Source organism: Sinocyclocheilus rhinocerous, unplaced genomic scaffold, assembly GCF_001515625.1.
Source record: "Sinocyclocheilus rhinocerous isolate Xijiao unplaced genomic scaffold, SAMN03320098_v1.1 scaffold558, whole genome shotgun sequence".
Classification (NCBI taxonomy): Eukaryota; Metazoa; Chordata; class Actinopteri; order Cypriniformes; family Cyprinidae; genus Sinocyclocheilus; species Sinocyclocheilus rhinocerous.
This window is the reverse complement of record NW_015634502.1, coordinates 657577-673789: the sequence shown is the minus strand read 5'-3', so window position 1 is coordinate 673789 and position 16213 is coordinate 657577. Positions and strand designations below refer to the sequence as shown.

At 36.9% G+C, this 16213-nt stretch overlaps 1 protein-coding gene across 1 annotated transcript in view; it reads left to right on the top strand.

The window, feature by feature from the left end:
• The window catches only part of LOC107745766 (voltage-dependent L-type calcium channel subunit alpha-1D-like), a 38067-nt gene extending 23100 nt beyond the window's left edge, over positions 1-14967 (top strand). Inside the window, exons 21-48 of the mRNA XM_016559737.1 lie at positions 753-882; positions 1347-1406; positions 1508-1614; positions 2057-2144; positions 2851-2958; positions 3088-3140; positions 3313-3459; positions 3559-3760; positions 4720-4878; positions 5237-5347; positions 5431-5514; positions 5751-5879; positions 5959-6024; positions 6180-6271; positions 6431-6590; positions 6944-7071; positions 7146-7242; positions 7328-7430; positions 7734-7835; positions 8216-8343; positions 10216-10335; positions 11931-12190; positions 12313-12336; positions 12447-12569; positions 12669-12826; positions 12962-13074; positions 13938-14143; positions 14389-14967. Of these exons, the coding sequence (XP_016415223.1) occupies positions 753-882; positions 1347-1406; positions 1508-1614; positions 2057-2144; positions 2851-2958; positions 3088-3140; positions 3313-3459; positions 3559-3760; positions 4720-4878; positions 5237-5347; positions 5431-5514; positions 5751-5879; positions 5959-6024; positions 6180-6271; positions 6431-6590; positions 6944-7071; positions 7146-7242; positions 7328-7430; positions 7734-7835; positions 8216-8343; positions 10216-10335; positions 11931-12190; positions 12313-12336; positions 12447-12569; positions 12669-12826; positions 12962-13074; positions 13938-14143; positions 14389-14734 (3604 nt within the window). The 3' untranslated portion in view covers positions 14735-14967. The remainder of the gene's footprint in view (positions 1-752; positions 883-1346; positions 1407-1507; positions 1615-2056; positions 2145-2850; positions 2959-3087; positions 3141-3312; positions 3460-3558; positions 3761-4719; positions 4879-5236; positions 5348-5430; positions 5515-5750; positions 5880-5958; positions 6025-6179; positions 6272-6430; positions 6591-6943; positions 7072-7145; positions 7243-7327; positions 7431-7733; positions 7836-8215; positions 8344-10215; positions 10336-11930; positions 12191-12312; positions 12337-12446; positions 12570-12668; positions 12827-12961; positions 13075-13937; positions 14144-14388) is intronic.
• The last annotated feature ends 1246 nt before the right edge of the window (positions 14968-16213 follow it).

Genomic DNA, 16213 nt, shown 5'->3' with positions numbered 1-16213 from the left:
TTTATGTAAAATACTTTACACAAGGATTCCAGGTATTCCACAACTATTCCAAAATACTTTTGGGGGAAAAAAAACTTTTTTTTTTTTTTTAAACCAGTCATATAACAGTATTTTGCGTTATGCCATAGAAATTACTTTGCCTTTTCCCCCATATACTATATTTTTGGCACTCACTCCACCTTAAACATGTAAATAGTGTTTCCTCATATTTTCACCAGGAATGTGTCAGAACAAAGTTCTGGAGTTATTTGTCAATAAAATAAAATGTTTGACTTCTCAGATAAATTTCACCCTATGTTCAGTAAACAAGTCAAATCTCTTTAACTTTGTCAAGATAAACAGTAAAAATCATATCTGACTCAAATCTGTTTTATTTTTGTAGTTTAAACAGCAAGAACACGAGTTTTCCCTCTGTTTACAAACTCAATCGCAAAATCTGGACTTATTTGGAATGCAACACATATGTAACATAATTCAAAATGTACGATAATGTCTGGAAATGCATCCAAATACATTAATTTTCACTCACTCGATGATTTTTGTGACATTCCCTATTTACTTAATAGTTAACAAGTGGTTTTGGACACAGCGTGTTCATGATCGTGTAAAATGCCTCTGTGGCTTATGTTTTCTCATGTACCTCGTGAGTTGAACAACGTGGAGAATAATTTTTTAAAAAATTATTCATTTTAAATTTTGGACCATGTAGACAACACACAGCTAACCGTAGTTCTCTTTGTGTCTTCCTCCAGAATAAGAGTGGGCTGCCATACCCTGATCCATCACCACATCTTCACTAATCTCATCCTGGTCTTCATCATTCTCAGCAGCATTTCTCTGGCTGCGGAGGACCCTATCAGAGCTCACTCCTTCAGGAACAATGTGAGTTTCCTGCTCACACACAAGCAGCATCATAAATAGCTATTTACTGCAGCTGTCCTGATTGGCATGTTGGACGAGCTCTTTAGTGCCAGCTGGGGAACGCCATCCCTCAATCAGCTGACCATCAAACACATACACGCACGCACACACATAAACATATAGCTTGTCCTAAGTAGGACATGTTCTTTGATCAGCATCCTTGTTAGTCCTGGAACAACATTGGGATCAAGCAATCAGAATTGGGATTTGGGGTCAGGACTGGGGTCAAGGGCCTGAACAAATGGTTATCAACCTATTATTTCCCTGAAGGTTTCGGAAGACATTATGGTGAGGGTTCAGACCATGATTGTTTGGTAGGAATCTTCAACAGCAATGGATGCCACAAATCTGTCACCATACATCATTCATGCCAGTGAGAAATAATTTTTTTCATATCAGGGGAACTGATTTTTTGCTCTCTACAGGTGTTGGGTTATGCTGATTATGCTTTCACTTCTATATTCACTGTGGAAATCTTACTGAAGGTACTGATCAATCAATCACATGTTTTGTAAACAACTGAAGTGTTGCTACACTGAAATGCCCTCATGTTTCTTCAAATATCCCTTCGCTTTTCTCTCTGTAGATGACAGTGCATGGCGCATTCCTCCATCAGGGTTCCTTTTGTAGAAACTGGTTTAATTTGTTGGATCTTTTGGTGGTCAGTGTGTCTCTGGTCTCCTTCTTCTTACAGTAAGTCCACTACACTAATATAGATATCAAAAGTTCCCAATTCATAATTACTGTGCATCTGTGAGATATCTGATGTATGGATCAGTGTATGTAAGTGTATGCATCGCCCTCTGGTGGATAAATGAAGATGGCTCCCATATCCAGCTTTGAATGCAATGCAAATGTGAAATGTGAAAATAAATAAATAAATAAAAATCTGATGCCCAAATGTTTTCAACTATTAATTTAAGTATTGATAGTATTTACTTGGGCGCATAATTGTATGAAAAAGGTGAAATACCCGTATTCACTCTGATGAGGTGAAAGGCGTAATGACTTGATTGCTTATGAAACCATATAAATCACACTGTTAAGAGACATTGAAGAAGAAATGAAGATCAGTCTATGCTTTTTGCGTCCACATGTACAAATTCAAACCTCTCTTGCATTTTCTCTCTCTTAGTTCGAGTGCCATCTCTGTAGTGAAGATCCTAAGGGTGCTCAGAGTTCTGAGGCCTCTTCGAGCGATCAACAGAGCTAAAGGACTCAAGGTACATCTTTTAGTGTGTTTGTGTCTGTGCTTTATCTGCACATGTAGTTGTTGGCAAAAGTGTTAAATGCATGTATATATGTAATTTGCCAATTATGACAATATTTCTGTAAATTATAACTTACCTTGTTCCTTTTCTTTGCCTCCCAGCTTATCACATTTGCATACTCTTTATACATGCAAAATTTTGGGCTCTATAAGTTTTTTTTGTTTTTGAAAGAAGTCCCTTATGTTCACTAAGGCTGCATTTATTTGATCAAAAATACAGTACAATATAGTAGTATAAAATACAGTAATATTGTAATATTATTACAATTTAAAATAAGCCATTACTCAGCAGCCATTACTCCAGTCTTCAGTGTCATATGATCCTTCAAGTCATCCTAAAATGCTGATTTGGTGCTCGTGAAACATTTGTACTGATTAATAGTGTTGTGGAAACCATGATACATTTTTTCAGGATTATTTGATAAATAGAAAGTTCAAAAGAACAACATTTATTTGAAATAGAAGTATTTTGTAATATACCTCTTTACTGTCATTTTTGAACAATTTAATTCGTCCTTAATTAAACAACAGTCTTACTGACCCCATACTTTTGAATGTTAGTGTAGTTCATATTCACAAAATAGTTTGAGTGTTTCTCTGTCATTGTTATTATGCAAACTCCATTTCTCTCTCTGTGTGTGTGTGTGTACTGTATGTAGCATGTGGTACAGTGTGTGTTTGTGGCTATAAGGACCATCGGGAACATCATGATCGTCACCACTCTACTTCAGTTCATGTTTGCCTGCATCGGTGTTCAGCTTTTCAAGGTAAAACACACACAGAAAAGGCTGTCTACATCCTGTGCTCCCACAAGTTTAACATTAGCATACAGTATACCGATATACTAATATGTACTAATGTACTTTGTAATGCATTATTACTGTTGTATTTTGTAGGGAAAATTTTATCGTTGCACAGATGAAGCTAAAAACACTCCAGAACAGTGCAAGTATGTCATATTTCTGCATCTATCATTACTGTTTAATTATGTTCTTACATTAACCACATGTGTGTGCATTTGGCCAACATGTATGCTTATGTGTCATGAGTGTTTGTGGTCTATTTGTACATCCATTTGTGCCTACAAATTGGTTCTGCTTGTGTGTGTTTGTGTGACACAGGGGCACATTTGTGGTGTATAAAGATGGAGATGTGAGTCATCCAATGGTGAGAGAGAGGATCTGGATCAACAGTGAATTCAACTTCGATAATGTACTGATGGGAATGATGGCCCTGTTTACAGTCTCCACTTTTGAGGGTTGGCCAGCGTGAGTCTGCTCTTCTGACATCTTTCTCCATATGTCACTGAAGCCCACCATGACCATGTTTGTACAATATGCTCCACATCCCGTTTTTTCCTCGTTCAGGCTGCTCTACAAAGCCATTGATGCCAATGCAGAGAATCACGGCCCCATTTACAACTACCGTGTGGAGATCTCTATATTCTTCATCGTCTACATCATCATCATCGCCTTCTTCATGATGAACATCTTCGTGGGTTTTGTCATCATCACTTTTCGTGAGCAAGGAGAGGCTGAGTTCAAGAACTGTGAGCTGGACAAAAATCAGGTTGGAAGAAAGGCTATTTTAAAGAATATTTTACATGTTCCAGTATTTTACATTTTGCATTTAAGTTCACAACCAATTTTACCTCTGTAATGTGACATGCTATTTTTCAAAAGTTTGGGTTCAGTATGATTTTAAAAAAAAATTAATACTTTTATTTAGCAGGGATGCATTAATTTGGTCAAAAGTGACAGTATAATGTTAAGATTTCTATTTAAAATACATACTGTCCTTTTGAACTTTACATTCATCAAAGCATCCTTAAAAAGTGTCATAATTTCCACAAAAATAATGTATCATAGTTTACACAAAAATACCAAGCAGCACAACTGTTTTCAACATTGATAATAATAAAAAAAAAATTTTGAGCATCAAATCATCATATAAGAAAGATTTCTGAAGGATCATGTGACACTGAAGACTAGAGTAATGGCCGCTGAAAATTTAGCTTTGCCACCACAAGAATAAATTACATTTAAAATAGAAATCAGTTATTTCAAAGTGTAATAATATTTCACAATATTACTGTTTTTACCGTATTTTTGTTTTAGAAAAATGTAGCTTTGATGAGTGTAAAAGACTTTTTTCATAAACATTAAAAATTTTACCAACCCCAAACCTTTAAATAGTATTGTATATCTTAGTAAGATAGGGTATTCAACAAAAATGGCTTTTATTCATCAGAAACTGATTGGATGGTGTAAAGTGGGTCTTTCAGACCAGAATGGAGTCAAAACAAATGCATGTTTGAATAAATAGCTATTTTGCTATTGCAGTCTAAGTGTTATTATGCACAGATAAATCGTTCATAATAAGAACTGAAACTTGTATTAAGAGCAAGTATATAAGATTTCATGTTGACTTTTCATTTTGAATAAAAGCCCATTTGAGTTGAGTTGCACTATTGCCCTCCAGTGTGTATTTTTTTTTACATTACGTCTCCTTCTTTTTGTTACTTACAGAGACAGTGTGTGGAATACGCCCTAAAGGCCCAGCCGCTGAAGCTGTACATCCCCAAAAACCCAGTGCAGTACAAGTTCTGGTCTATAATCAACTCCACAGGGTTTGAGTACATCATGTTTGTGCTGATTCTCCTCAACACTGTTACTCTCGCTGTGCAGGTAAACAGCTGAGTCTGAAAAGTCTTACAAAAGCTGTATAATCAGCATGTAGAACCACAGACAAAGTCATTTTAGTCTATTTTTGGTATTGCGAATCTGAGCTTATATGAGCATACTTAAAATCCAATATGAACCCTGAGGCCAGTGCTGAAATAGTATTGAGAATAAAATAGTATGGAGTAGCACCATTTGAAAGAGAAGTCAGTTGCACTGAAATGTTTGAAGAAGGCCTCTATAAATTGACATAAATCTAAACATATAAGTCTACGAAGTAGAAAAATCAAGACCAAATGATTTGAGGCTGATCCTAAGTCAAATGCTGAATGTAGACTCACACTCTTTCTGGATTCTTTCACAGCACTATGACCAGTCAAAATTTTTTAGTTATCTGATGGACATCCTCAATATGGTTTTCACCGGCCTTTTCACTGTGGAGATGATTATTAAACTGATGGCTCTCAGACTCAGGGTCAGTCATTTCACTTGAATATTTCAAGTATGTTCTTCTTAATATCTGGTTGATTTTAATAATTTTTTTTCTCTGTTCTGCAGCATTACTTTATCGACGCATGGAATTCCTTTGATGCTCTGATTGTGGTGGGAAGTGTGGTGGACATTGTGGTTACAGAGTTCAGTGTGAGTTTCTTTATTCCTTATGCAACCAACAAGACTGAAATAGATATGGTTCTATAATATAGGCTAAACTTGCACAGATTACTTGCCATATTGTGCAGTTCAAGTTCAAATCAGTGGTAATTTTTTTCTGTCTCAACTATCATTTGAGTCTTATTAACTTCTAATAATGATTCTATTTGTGTTTAATGCAGACATTAGCTCACTTATAGTTCATTTTCTCTTTTCTTTCTCCTTAGAGCTCAGAGGACAGCTCTCGTGTGTCCATTACTTTCTTCCGCCTGTTTCGTGTAATGCGATTGGTTAAGCTGCTCAGCAAGGGAGAGGGCATTCGTACCCTGCTCTGGACTTTTGTGAAATCACTCCAGGTCAGAGGACAATGATTGCTAAAACAGTTTTCATATTTTGAGCAAATGTTGTAGTCTAAATGTTCTTGTTGTCCCTCAGGCCCTGCCGTATGTTGCTCTTCTGATCGCTATGATCTTCTTCATCTATGCTGTAATTGGAATGCAGGTAATTGAAGGTTATTTTTTATTATTATTTTTATATTTTATATATGTTTTTTGTTATATTTTTAGTTTATACTATTTCTATTATTTTTAAAGAAACAGGTTGTTTTTTATGAACAACTAAACCATTTAAAAAATAATTAATGCTTTATTCATCAGACCTTCGGAAAGATCGCCATGCATGACCACACACAAATTAACAGGAACAACAATTTTCAGACTTTTCCGCAGGCTGTGCTGCTTCTTTTCAGGTGAGAGAGTGTTTTTCCGTCACTTACAGTCAGAACAGATGGGCATGGTACTAGCAACATCAAGTTCATGGATTTGAAATGCATGAACTGATAAAAATGTATACCTTGAATACAATGTAAGTTGTTTTGGATAAAAGCATCTGTGCTCTTCATGTGCAGGTGTGCAACAGGTGAAGCGTGGCAGGAGATCATGTTGGCCAGTCTTCCAGGAAAGCGCTGTGACCCAGAGTCAGACTTTGAACCCGGGGAAGAATTCTCCTGCGGCAGCAACATTGCCATTATCTACTTTATCAGTTTCTTTATGCTCTGCGCCTTCTTGGTAAAATGCTGTTGTTTATTAAATCAACTCTATTCTTCATAACTTTCCCTTTATAACTTTTGTCATGCAGTTACATTGTGGCTGTATGATTTCCCAGCTTTATTAAAAATTAAAAACCTAATGATGTTTTTTTTTTTTGTTCTTAACTTGTTCATTTTTTTAAAGAAAACTCTTACATTTTAACTTTTTTCTGACAAATGAAACTATAAATAAATATTTGTACAGAAAAAAAATAATTGTTGAGCTCTTCTTAGTAATTATTATGCAAGGCACGATAGCCTTTTGTTGGCTGAAATGTTTTCAGTGATTTGCATAGTGAAATGCAAATGTTTGTCTTTGTTGTGATTTTTCAGATTATTAATCTGTTTGTTGCTGTCATTATGGACAATTTTGACTATCTGACCCGTGATTGGTCAATTCTCGGGCCACATCACCTGGATGAGTTTAAAAGAATCTGGTCAGAGTATGACCCTGAAGCCAAGTAAGATTATCAGTCTCTCTCTAATGCGTTTTTATTTATTTTTTAGTTTAATTAAATGTGTGTTTGTTTTCCAGGGGTCGTATAAAACATTTGGATGTAGTGGCTTTGCTCAGGAGAATCCAACCGCCACTTGGATTTGGAAAACTCTGTCCTCACCGTGTGGCCTGCAAGGTACAGATACACACACAAAATCCACATGGTCTGTTCGCTTTACTTTCTTTCTCTCTCACTATACCTCCCTCTCGCTTTTTGTCAGAGGCTGGTTGCCATGAATATGCCCCTGAACAGTGATGGTACGGTGACCTTCAATGCCACCTTGTTCGCCCTGGTCAGAACTGCTCTGAAAATTAAAACTGAGGGTCAGTATGGGTATACACACAAACACACACACCCTCTGCATACTCATCCACTTCACCTCTGTTTGAGCTGCAAGTAATTCATATGAAGGTGTGCTTTGCATATAAATACTGGAGGCCTTCTTTCATTGTCATCTTTTTCCTTTCAAATTAAACCACTGAATTCAAACACATATAGGTTACCATGCAGAATAACAATATGCTGTAAAGTTGTTTGAGAATGAATAAGACAATCTGTGTCATGGTCAAAGGACATGGTCTTAGGTAGCTGTGTAAGCTGATGTGACTGTAATGTGTTGTTTTCAGGGAACCCTGATCAAGAGAACGAAGATTTGAGAATCATCATTAAGAAGATTTGGAAGAGAACAAAACCCAAAATATTGGATGAGGTTATTCCACCCCCTGCTGGTGAGTTCTTTATTGATTACATTTATCTAGTTCTTTAAATCAGTAAAATTACCACAATACACCAGGGTTTGGCAAAATTCAGAATTTATGAATTGGCTCCATTTTAAGTGTGAATTTGAAATGAATTTTCTATATATTTTGAATTTGAAATGGAATGAGGAACTTCCTAAATTGCAAAATGATCACACATAAACAGAATACACAAGAATAGATCATTCAAGTAATCTGTCTCAATTCCTATTTAACTGTCATTTAAAAGGCATCCTCAATTCAGTTCTGAATGCTGCAAAACCCAAACAAACACAGTTACACAAATCAGAAACATTTTTCAACTTCTTGTGCTGTTTTATTTGCAACATTCTATGTTGGTTATTTTACAGAGGAGGAAGTGACTGTGGGTAAATTCTATGCCACATTCTTGATCCAGGACTATTTCAGGAAGTTCCGGAAAAGGAAAGAGATAGTGGGTCTGGGAGATTCAGAGAATGGTAACCCTTTAGCTCTACAGGTAGATCTCTATCCCAGCTTCTGCATTTTATTTCTGGAGAGTCATTTCCATATTATCTGGACACAATAATACCATTGCATTTGCTAAATCACACATTTTATGCAAAATACCCCGCACTTGCACAAAATAAAATCACAAAGACAGATGACTTGAATTAGGGCTGCACGATTAATTGAAATTAAATCGCAAAGGCGATAAATCGCGATTAGGCAGAAGCTGCGATTGGCATGCGTATCTTTCAGTGAAGCACGGTTCTGTGATTAGCAGTAAATCTCCACCCGAAGGCCAGAGGAAACTCCAAATACGCCTGGCAGAAGAAACCCAGGAAATCCCTATAGGTTCCCTATAGGTTCGTCTTATCATAATTTTTATTATAAGAAAATATATAATAATGCAATGCTAATCGACATAGTCTTTATCACTGCTTAGAATACTGAACATATAATGAAATATGTTGCGTGCCTTATTCACGTGCTTTCAGATGGAGCAGCATTTACTACACAGAGCCGTAGTTCGCTGACAAGCTACGCAAACAGCTTTCATAATCGCAGAACGATTTCTTTGATTTCATAATCGTGCGTTTAAATCGTCTGTGATTATGAACGCGATTTTGCATAGCTTGTCAGTGAACTACGGCTCTGGGTAGTAAATGCTGCTCCATCTGAAAGCACGTGCTGGAGATTTACTACTAATCACAGAACCAGCTTTACTGACGAGATGAGCATGAAAATCACATTCGATTAATCGTGCAGCCCTAGCATTTAGCTAACTGGCTACTAAAGCCAAACAGAGTTGGCCTTTGTTTATGTCCTTGATATAACCAAAAAATAACGACAGAAACTATATAGCTTGTCAGGGAACTACGGCTCTGGGTAGTAAATGCTGCTCCATCTGAAAGCACGTGCTGGAGATTTACTACTAATCACAGAACCGGCTTTACTGACAAGATGCGCATGACAATCGCATTCGATTAATCGTGCAGCCCTAACTTGAATTATTTAATGGCTTTGTACAAATCCCACATTGAGAGATGATCCACTGAAGCAGACTAAACTAACAAAAGTCTTCACTATAGAACTGTGATCCTCACTGTCTTCATGCCAAGTATCACCTTACACAGTCTCTGATTATTATTCTGTGTGGGTGTGCTGTCATTGGTGGGTTGAGGTTACATGTGTGGGTTTGTGGCCATGCTGCATGCATTTTATCATTCTTACAGGTTGGTTTTTTTTCACAATCTGCCAATCTTAGAGTAAAAGTTTTGAAAAACACTTTTCACCATAAAGGAAACTTATCGTATGACCCAGGTGGGACTTGAACCCACAATCCCCAGCCCCGGAGGCTGATACCATAGCCATTAGGCCACTGTTTTTTAAAAGCTTTTTCCATGTAGTCTCAGTCAATAATACTAAGTATAAACCATGAAAACAACAGCAATCCTTTTGCAGCCCTACTTGGTTTGAAATTATCATTGTTATGTTTGCGACCTCAGTCCTTCATATGATCCTAGCAAACTCATCAAGCAGGACTCACTGCAGTTTTAACTTAAATTTTCTGTTGCAACACAAAGTTTTAGGTTTGCAACCCAGGTGGGACACGACCACACAATCCCCAGCTACGGAGTCTGATGCCTTATCCATTAGGCAACTGGACCCCCCTTTAGTTGCTGCAAACTCTGTTAAACTGCTGGGCCAAAATTGAGCAGTTTCTGTTTGTTTGTTTTTTGTTTGTTTTTTACATAAATTGGTGTCTGAAGCCTGATTGTCTGTACTGTATGTATTGTGCCTGATTGTATGTATTGTATAACTCAGCTGTATGCTGAGCTGCATATATACTGTGGCACCTGTCTCTTTCCGCGTGCATCTGTGTCAGGCGGGGCTGCGAACTCTGCAGGACCTGGGGCCAGAAATGAGACTGGCCATGAACGAAGATCTGGAGGAGGAAGAGGAGGGCCTGGAGGAGGAGCAAGAGGAAGATGATCCTTGTTATAAGGTGCTTATCACTTGGACCATTAATCGTATTTTGGAGCACATTTCTGAAAGTGTAATTACTCTGTTTTTCAGTCAATTAACTGAAGCACACTGAAGTCATCTTATAAATTTGCTGAATAGAAAATAGTCCATTATATCCAAATAGTCAGAGACAGAAGGCTTAGATAATTTTTCAGAGTAATGAGGCACTTGGTCTATTGAGATGGATGGTAATTTGAGTACCAGACAGGAGCAGATATCAGGTAATGAATAGAAGTTTGGGCTGAGGATTTTGTGGTGTAGGTGTAAATATTGTGGTTTGGTTGGTTACATGAAATGAGTATTCAATTCAATTCAATTCAAGTTTATTTGTACAGCGCTTTTCACGATACAAATCATTGCAAAGCAACTTTACAGCAAATTAAGTTTCTACAATATTTAGTGGTAGCTTATCAGTGGTGACTGTCAGTCAATGTACAACTGGTTAAATATAACAAATAGTTGTGTGTCTGATTGGTCCAAATGCTACAGAGATGTGTCTTTAATCTAGATTTAAACAGAGAGTGTGTGTCTGAACCCCGAACGTTATCAGGAAGTCTATTCCAGAGTTTGGGAGCCAAATGCGAAAAAGCTCTATCTCCTTTAGTGGACTTTGCTATCCTGGGTACTACCAAAAGTCCAGAGTTTTGTGACCTTAGGGAGCGTGATGGATTGTAGCTTGGTAGAAGACTAGTTAGGTACGCAGGAGCTAACCCATTAAGGGCCTTATAGGCAAGTAATAATATTTTGTAACTGATACGGAACTTAATAGGTAGCCAGTGCAGAGACTGTAAAATTGGGCTAATATGATCATATTTTCTTGACCTGGTAAGGACTCTAGCCGCTGCATTTTGGACTACCTGTGGCTATATAAACTATTGCATTCCCTTCCCTTAGTCATTCAAGTTGCCAGCATTCATCATATATCTAGGTCAATCATAGAGTGCATGATTGCTAATAGTTGCTTTCCTTAGTAAATGTGCGCCACCTGTAGTGTAAGTTAAGTAATTTGTGCTCAAAGGCACAATAATTTTTTCACTTTTAAAGTGTTGTGAGTCCTTGCACTGTTAGCAACATCAAAAGGCTTGAGACCCAAGTGGCACTTAAACCCACGATCTCCAGCTCCAGGGGCTGATGCCTTATCCATTAGGCCACTGGGCCTCCGTTTGGTTTTGTTTTTGTATAGGTTCAGCCACAAGCAAATGCTAACATAGTCTTCAGTGTCACATGATCCATCAGAAATCATTCTAGTACGCTGATTTGGTGCCCAAGAAACATTTCTTGTTGCAAACAGAATGCAAATAGGATGTTTAAAAAACAGCATTTATTTGAAATTGATTTAATTTTTTTAACATTATAAATGTCTTTGCTGTCACTTTTGATTAATTTAATGTGATTTTTTTTCAAAAACAAATTGTACTGAGAACAAACTTTGAATGGTAGTGTAAATATAATTTATAAATATATATATAATAAAAAAAATGGCTATGATTTGGAATGTTTTGTTGTTGCATTACATATATTTTAATACAATATTCTGTTGTTGTTGTTTTTTCTCTCATATCGCTGGCCTCTTAGAACGAAAATGGCTATGCAGGCCACACTGAGCCCTCAAGCAAAAGCCGGCGCTCCTCTTTGGCCACTACTCCCAGCGGTGCTCCTGTTCCTGTCTCAGGAGATGGCATCCTAAATGGGGGACTGGGACGTAGGAGCTCCTTAACAAAAACACCAAATGGGAACGGCACTCTGGAGCACGAGAACTTCAGAAGAAGAGACAGCATGCGTTCCTCTTTTCATTACCAACACAAGAATGGTGTGACTGACCAGCTGCCCAGGAGGTACAACTAGTTGTTTGTACTGTATTTATTTATATTATACCTCATATTAATTATGCAATTTATTGGTAATTTATTTTACATACTGTTTTTTTTGTTTGTTTGTTTGTGTGTTTGTTTGATAGACCATCATACTACAAATACCCAAGGTAAGCATTCAGCACAGTCTGCGGAATCACCCATTACCCTTCTCTGTCTGTTCCTGTCTGCTGTTCTCTCAGTCTCCTGCTGACTGCCGGTTTCCTTTTTTCTCCCTCAGGAGGGACTCCAGGGACAGATTCTCTTCTCCACTATCTCGGAGAGAGGAAGATGGTGAGTACCCTGGAGAGCAGCGCTTCTATGGAAAAGATGAGGACAACGAGAGTGTCATCTCTAGAGAAAGGTACTCATAAAGTCTTACCTGTGCCTGAATAAATGAATTCATATTTGGATGCTGATTAATTTTATAGATTATAATCCATAAAATCGTTTTTGTCCTCAGGCACAGTTATCCAGAGGACAGCACAATGTTCCCAGGACATAGAGACATGTATGATGGACACTCTATGAGGCACCCTGTCTACGGTAAACATTATGGAAACAGTTATGGTGAAGGCAGGAGGACGGCACGGAGACGCCTGCTGCCAGCAACACCTACTGGTAAAATGATCAATTGTGAATTATTTATTTAAAAATTGTTATTTATAATATTTTATGTAATAAAGGGTTGCACTGAACCTGTATAAGTAATCTGTAAATGCCACTGCTTTTCATTATTTTTTGTCCGTTTCTCAGGGAGAAAGGCTTCATTTAACATACAGTGTTTAAGAAGGCAAGGTAGCAGCGATGATCTGCCCATCCCAGGAACGTACCATCAGAACTCCCCACCCTGCAGAGTGCGTTCACAGGTAATATTACTAGATATCATTTCTTGTCCATGACACACTATCAAATAATGTGTTTTTTTTGTTTTTACATCATCTCCAATGTTACAGTTACATCATTTTCGTATTTAAGTTCACACATGGATTTTATTTATTACACTGTATTTATGTTTTATTCGCTGACTAAGGTGGCATGGATTATAAAATAAAACATTAAAATGAATGACATGAAAATAATTCAGTTTTTGTAAAATGAAGATCACATTAAAACTTTTTTTCTGCTTTTCAAATGCATTTGATTTTTATAGTTTGTTCCCTTTTCCCAGACCCAGGCTTTCAATTGAAATATGAATTAAATAGTAATTATTTCAACAACTATGAAAACAAACAAACTGCTAAATGAATGTACATATCTTAATATGCATTGTGTAAAAATTATTTTTATATATTACATATTACGTCTCGCATATCAATCTCAAGTATGTGCTTCACTAACACTGCTCAGTAAATACATTTTTGAAAAAAGTTTATTATGGGCTAATTGTTGTGAATATATGTGACCATATGTGAGATATGTTTGTGTGAAAATATTTTCTTTTAATGTGTTTATTTAGGATGCATAAAATGTTACTTGTGAAATAAGTCTTATAGCAGACGAATTAAACAAGCTTGAAAATGTTCTATAAGGATTTTTTTTCCCAAAAGTCCACAGGGTCTAAACTTGCCAGTAGTTGAAGAAACACCTTATCTTCACACAGTTCACAGTTCCTGATTGTCAACTGCTTTTTATAACTGAAGTGACTTCCTTGAATATTAACGAGTCACAGCATTATGAAAGTGAGTTTGAACAGAATCTATGTGACTCAGTTTCTTTCTCTCCCTTTTAGGGATACGGCAGCTACGATTCTCGTCAAAGCAGCGCTAGATCGTCCACGGGTTCAACAGCATCCTGGGCAAACACCGGCCCTCGACGGGGTCGTCTCCTCTACGCTCCCCTCATCCTGGTAGAGGAGGAGGAGGGAGCAGGAGGGGCATCTGTGGGCATCTGGGACAATGCAGCGCTGAATTTTCAGCATCATTACTCCAGTCTTCAGTGTCACATGATCCTTCAGAAATCATTCTAATATGCTGATATGATGCTCAAGAAACATTTCTTATTATCAATAATGAAAACAGTTAGTGATACATTTTTAGGATTGATAGAATTAATATAAAAAACAGCATTTTTAGAAATAGAAATCTTTTGTAACATTATAAATGTCTTTACTGTCACTTTTGATCAATTTAATTCATTTTTGCTTAGTAAATATATTAACTTCTTTTTAAAAAATCTTACAGACCACAAATGTTTGAACGTATAACATATATGTCATCTGAGTTTGACATGGATAGTGCCATCAGTCACTCCAGATCTTTCTCTTTTTGTCTTCCTCAGGTCTTGATCTCTGAGGGTTTGGGGTTGTATGCCAAGGACCCAAAATTTGTAGCCTTTGCCAAGCGTGAGATTGCAGATGCCTGTCACATGACCATAGATGAGATGGAAAGTGCTGCAAGTGATCTCTTGAGTCGTGGGGGCCCTGGGGAGAGCCATGGCTTCTCAGCCATATACAGTGATGAGGAGCCGATAAGGAGCCACGAGGAAGAGGAACTAGCTGATGAGATGACTTGTGTTACATCTTTTTGAATAACAGAAAAAGAGCCAATCAGGTCATCAGTAGGTGGAGCAACAGAATCCTGACTGACCAATCATGCTGTTCTGAGTCACAGAAAGATTCTGGTGAGAAAAAGGTTTTGCTCTGAAATATTGTGACCAGTTCATGCTCAATCTGTGAAAGAGACCAGCTCCAATTTACCCTGTCAACATGGCAGTTTTAAATTCTTTAAATTCAGATCTCTGAAAAGACTTGTTTTATAAACAGCTTAACAGAAAACAAGACCTTGGGTCTGGACTGATTATGTTGAATCAAATTAGAAAAATAGGTCGCCTTAGCCGATTAGCTTATCATGTTGAACATGTTTTATATATGTAAATGTGTTTTTACTCCATCATTCATGTCTATGGTTGTCTGTTTATTTTTAAACGTCATTTACAGATGGATTCTCCTACCTAAAATATATAAACAGTATTTTAAATTATTCAAATAAATAATTTAAGAATTTTATTAATAAATAATTGAATATATTAACACTTATAATCATTGTACAGGTTTGTCTGGCATTTTCTGTAAACAGTATGTGTTTATTTTTTCCCAGTTTTTTTTCCATGATAGGCTCCAGTATTGCTTAATCGTCTCTGAACATGGTTTCAGTCTTTAAGTGGTGTTTGCTCCAATTCCAGCTTAATAATTTTAAAATATAAACATGATATTGGAACAAAAAGCACACTGTTTAGAAGAAGCAAATTACTTGTGTTGGGTTGCACAGAGCCTGGCCGGACTTTCAAGGACACTTTTTTTAGAACAGTAAAATAAAAACAATGTATTTTTTGGGAAAAGTTGTTTAATTTTGTATTTTGTTACTATTATTTAATTGGTTGTTTTCATTTTTTATTCAAGTTTTATACATGTGGTTGATCTTGACATATTGCTGATATGCCTAGCCACTTTAGTCTAGTCAGATTCCTTTTACTGATCACAATACCCATAGGACAGCCACAGCAACAGTGATCTATTCAGAAGGAGAACACTGCGCCCTATCCATGGGTCTCATACAGTAAAAATGGAAATTGCTGAACATTTTCTAAAAATAAATGACCACTGATTGCAGCTGAGAACTTTTCTGTCATACCACATCTCTATGTTATCCCCAGCGTTTGCTCCCTACCCCAACAATTTTACTTCATTAGTGTAAATATGCAGAACATTATTAATATAACCACTTCACATGGAATATTCTAATAACTAAAGATTTATATGTGAGATTGAATGAAAGTTTTATGAAATTCTGAATGATGTTTGTAAATAAATATAAAGATGAAATGTTTCCACACTTTGCAATCTGTCATTTTTATAATATCTGGAGAATCATGGCCATTTTTAATTCTGTACGACATTATGATGAAGGCCCAGTGGCCTAATGGAGCAGGCATCAGCCTCCGGAGCTGGGGATTGTGGGTTCAAGTCCCACCTGCGTCGCTTTATACGCTATATGTGTTTATTAGATG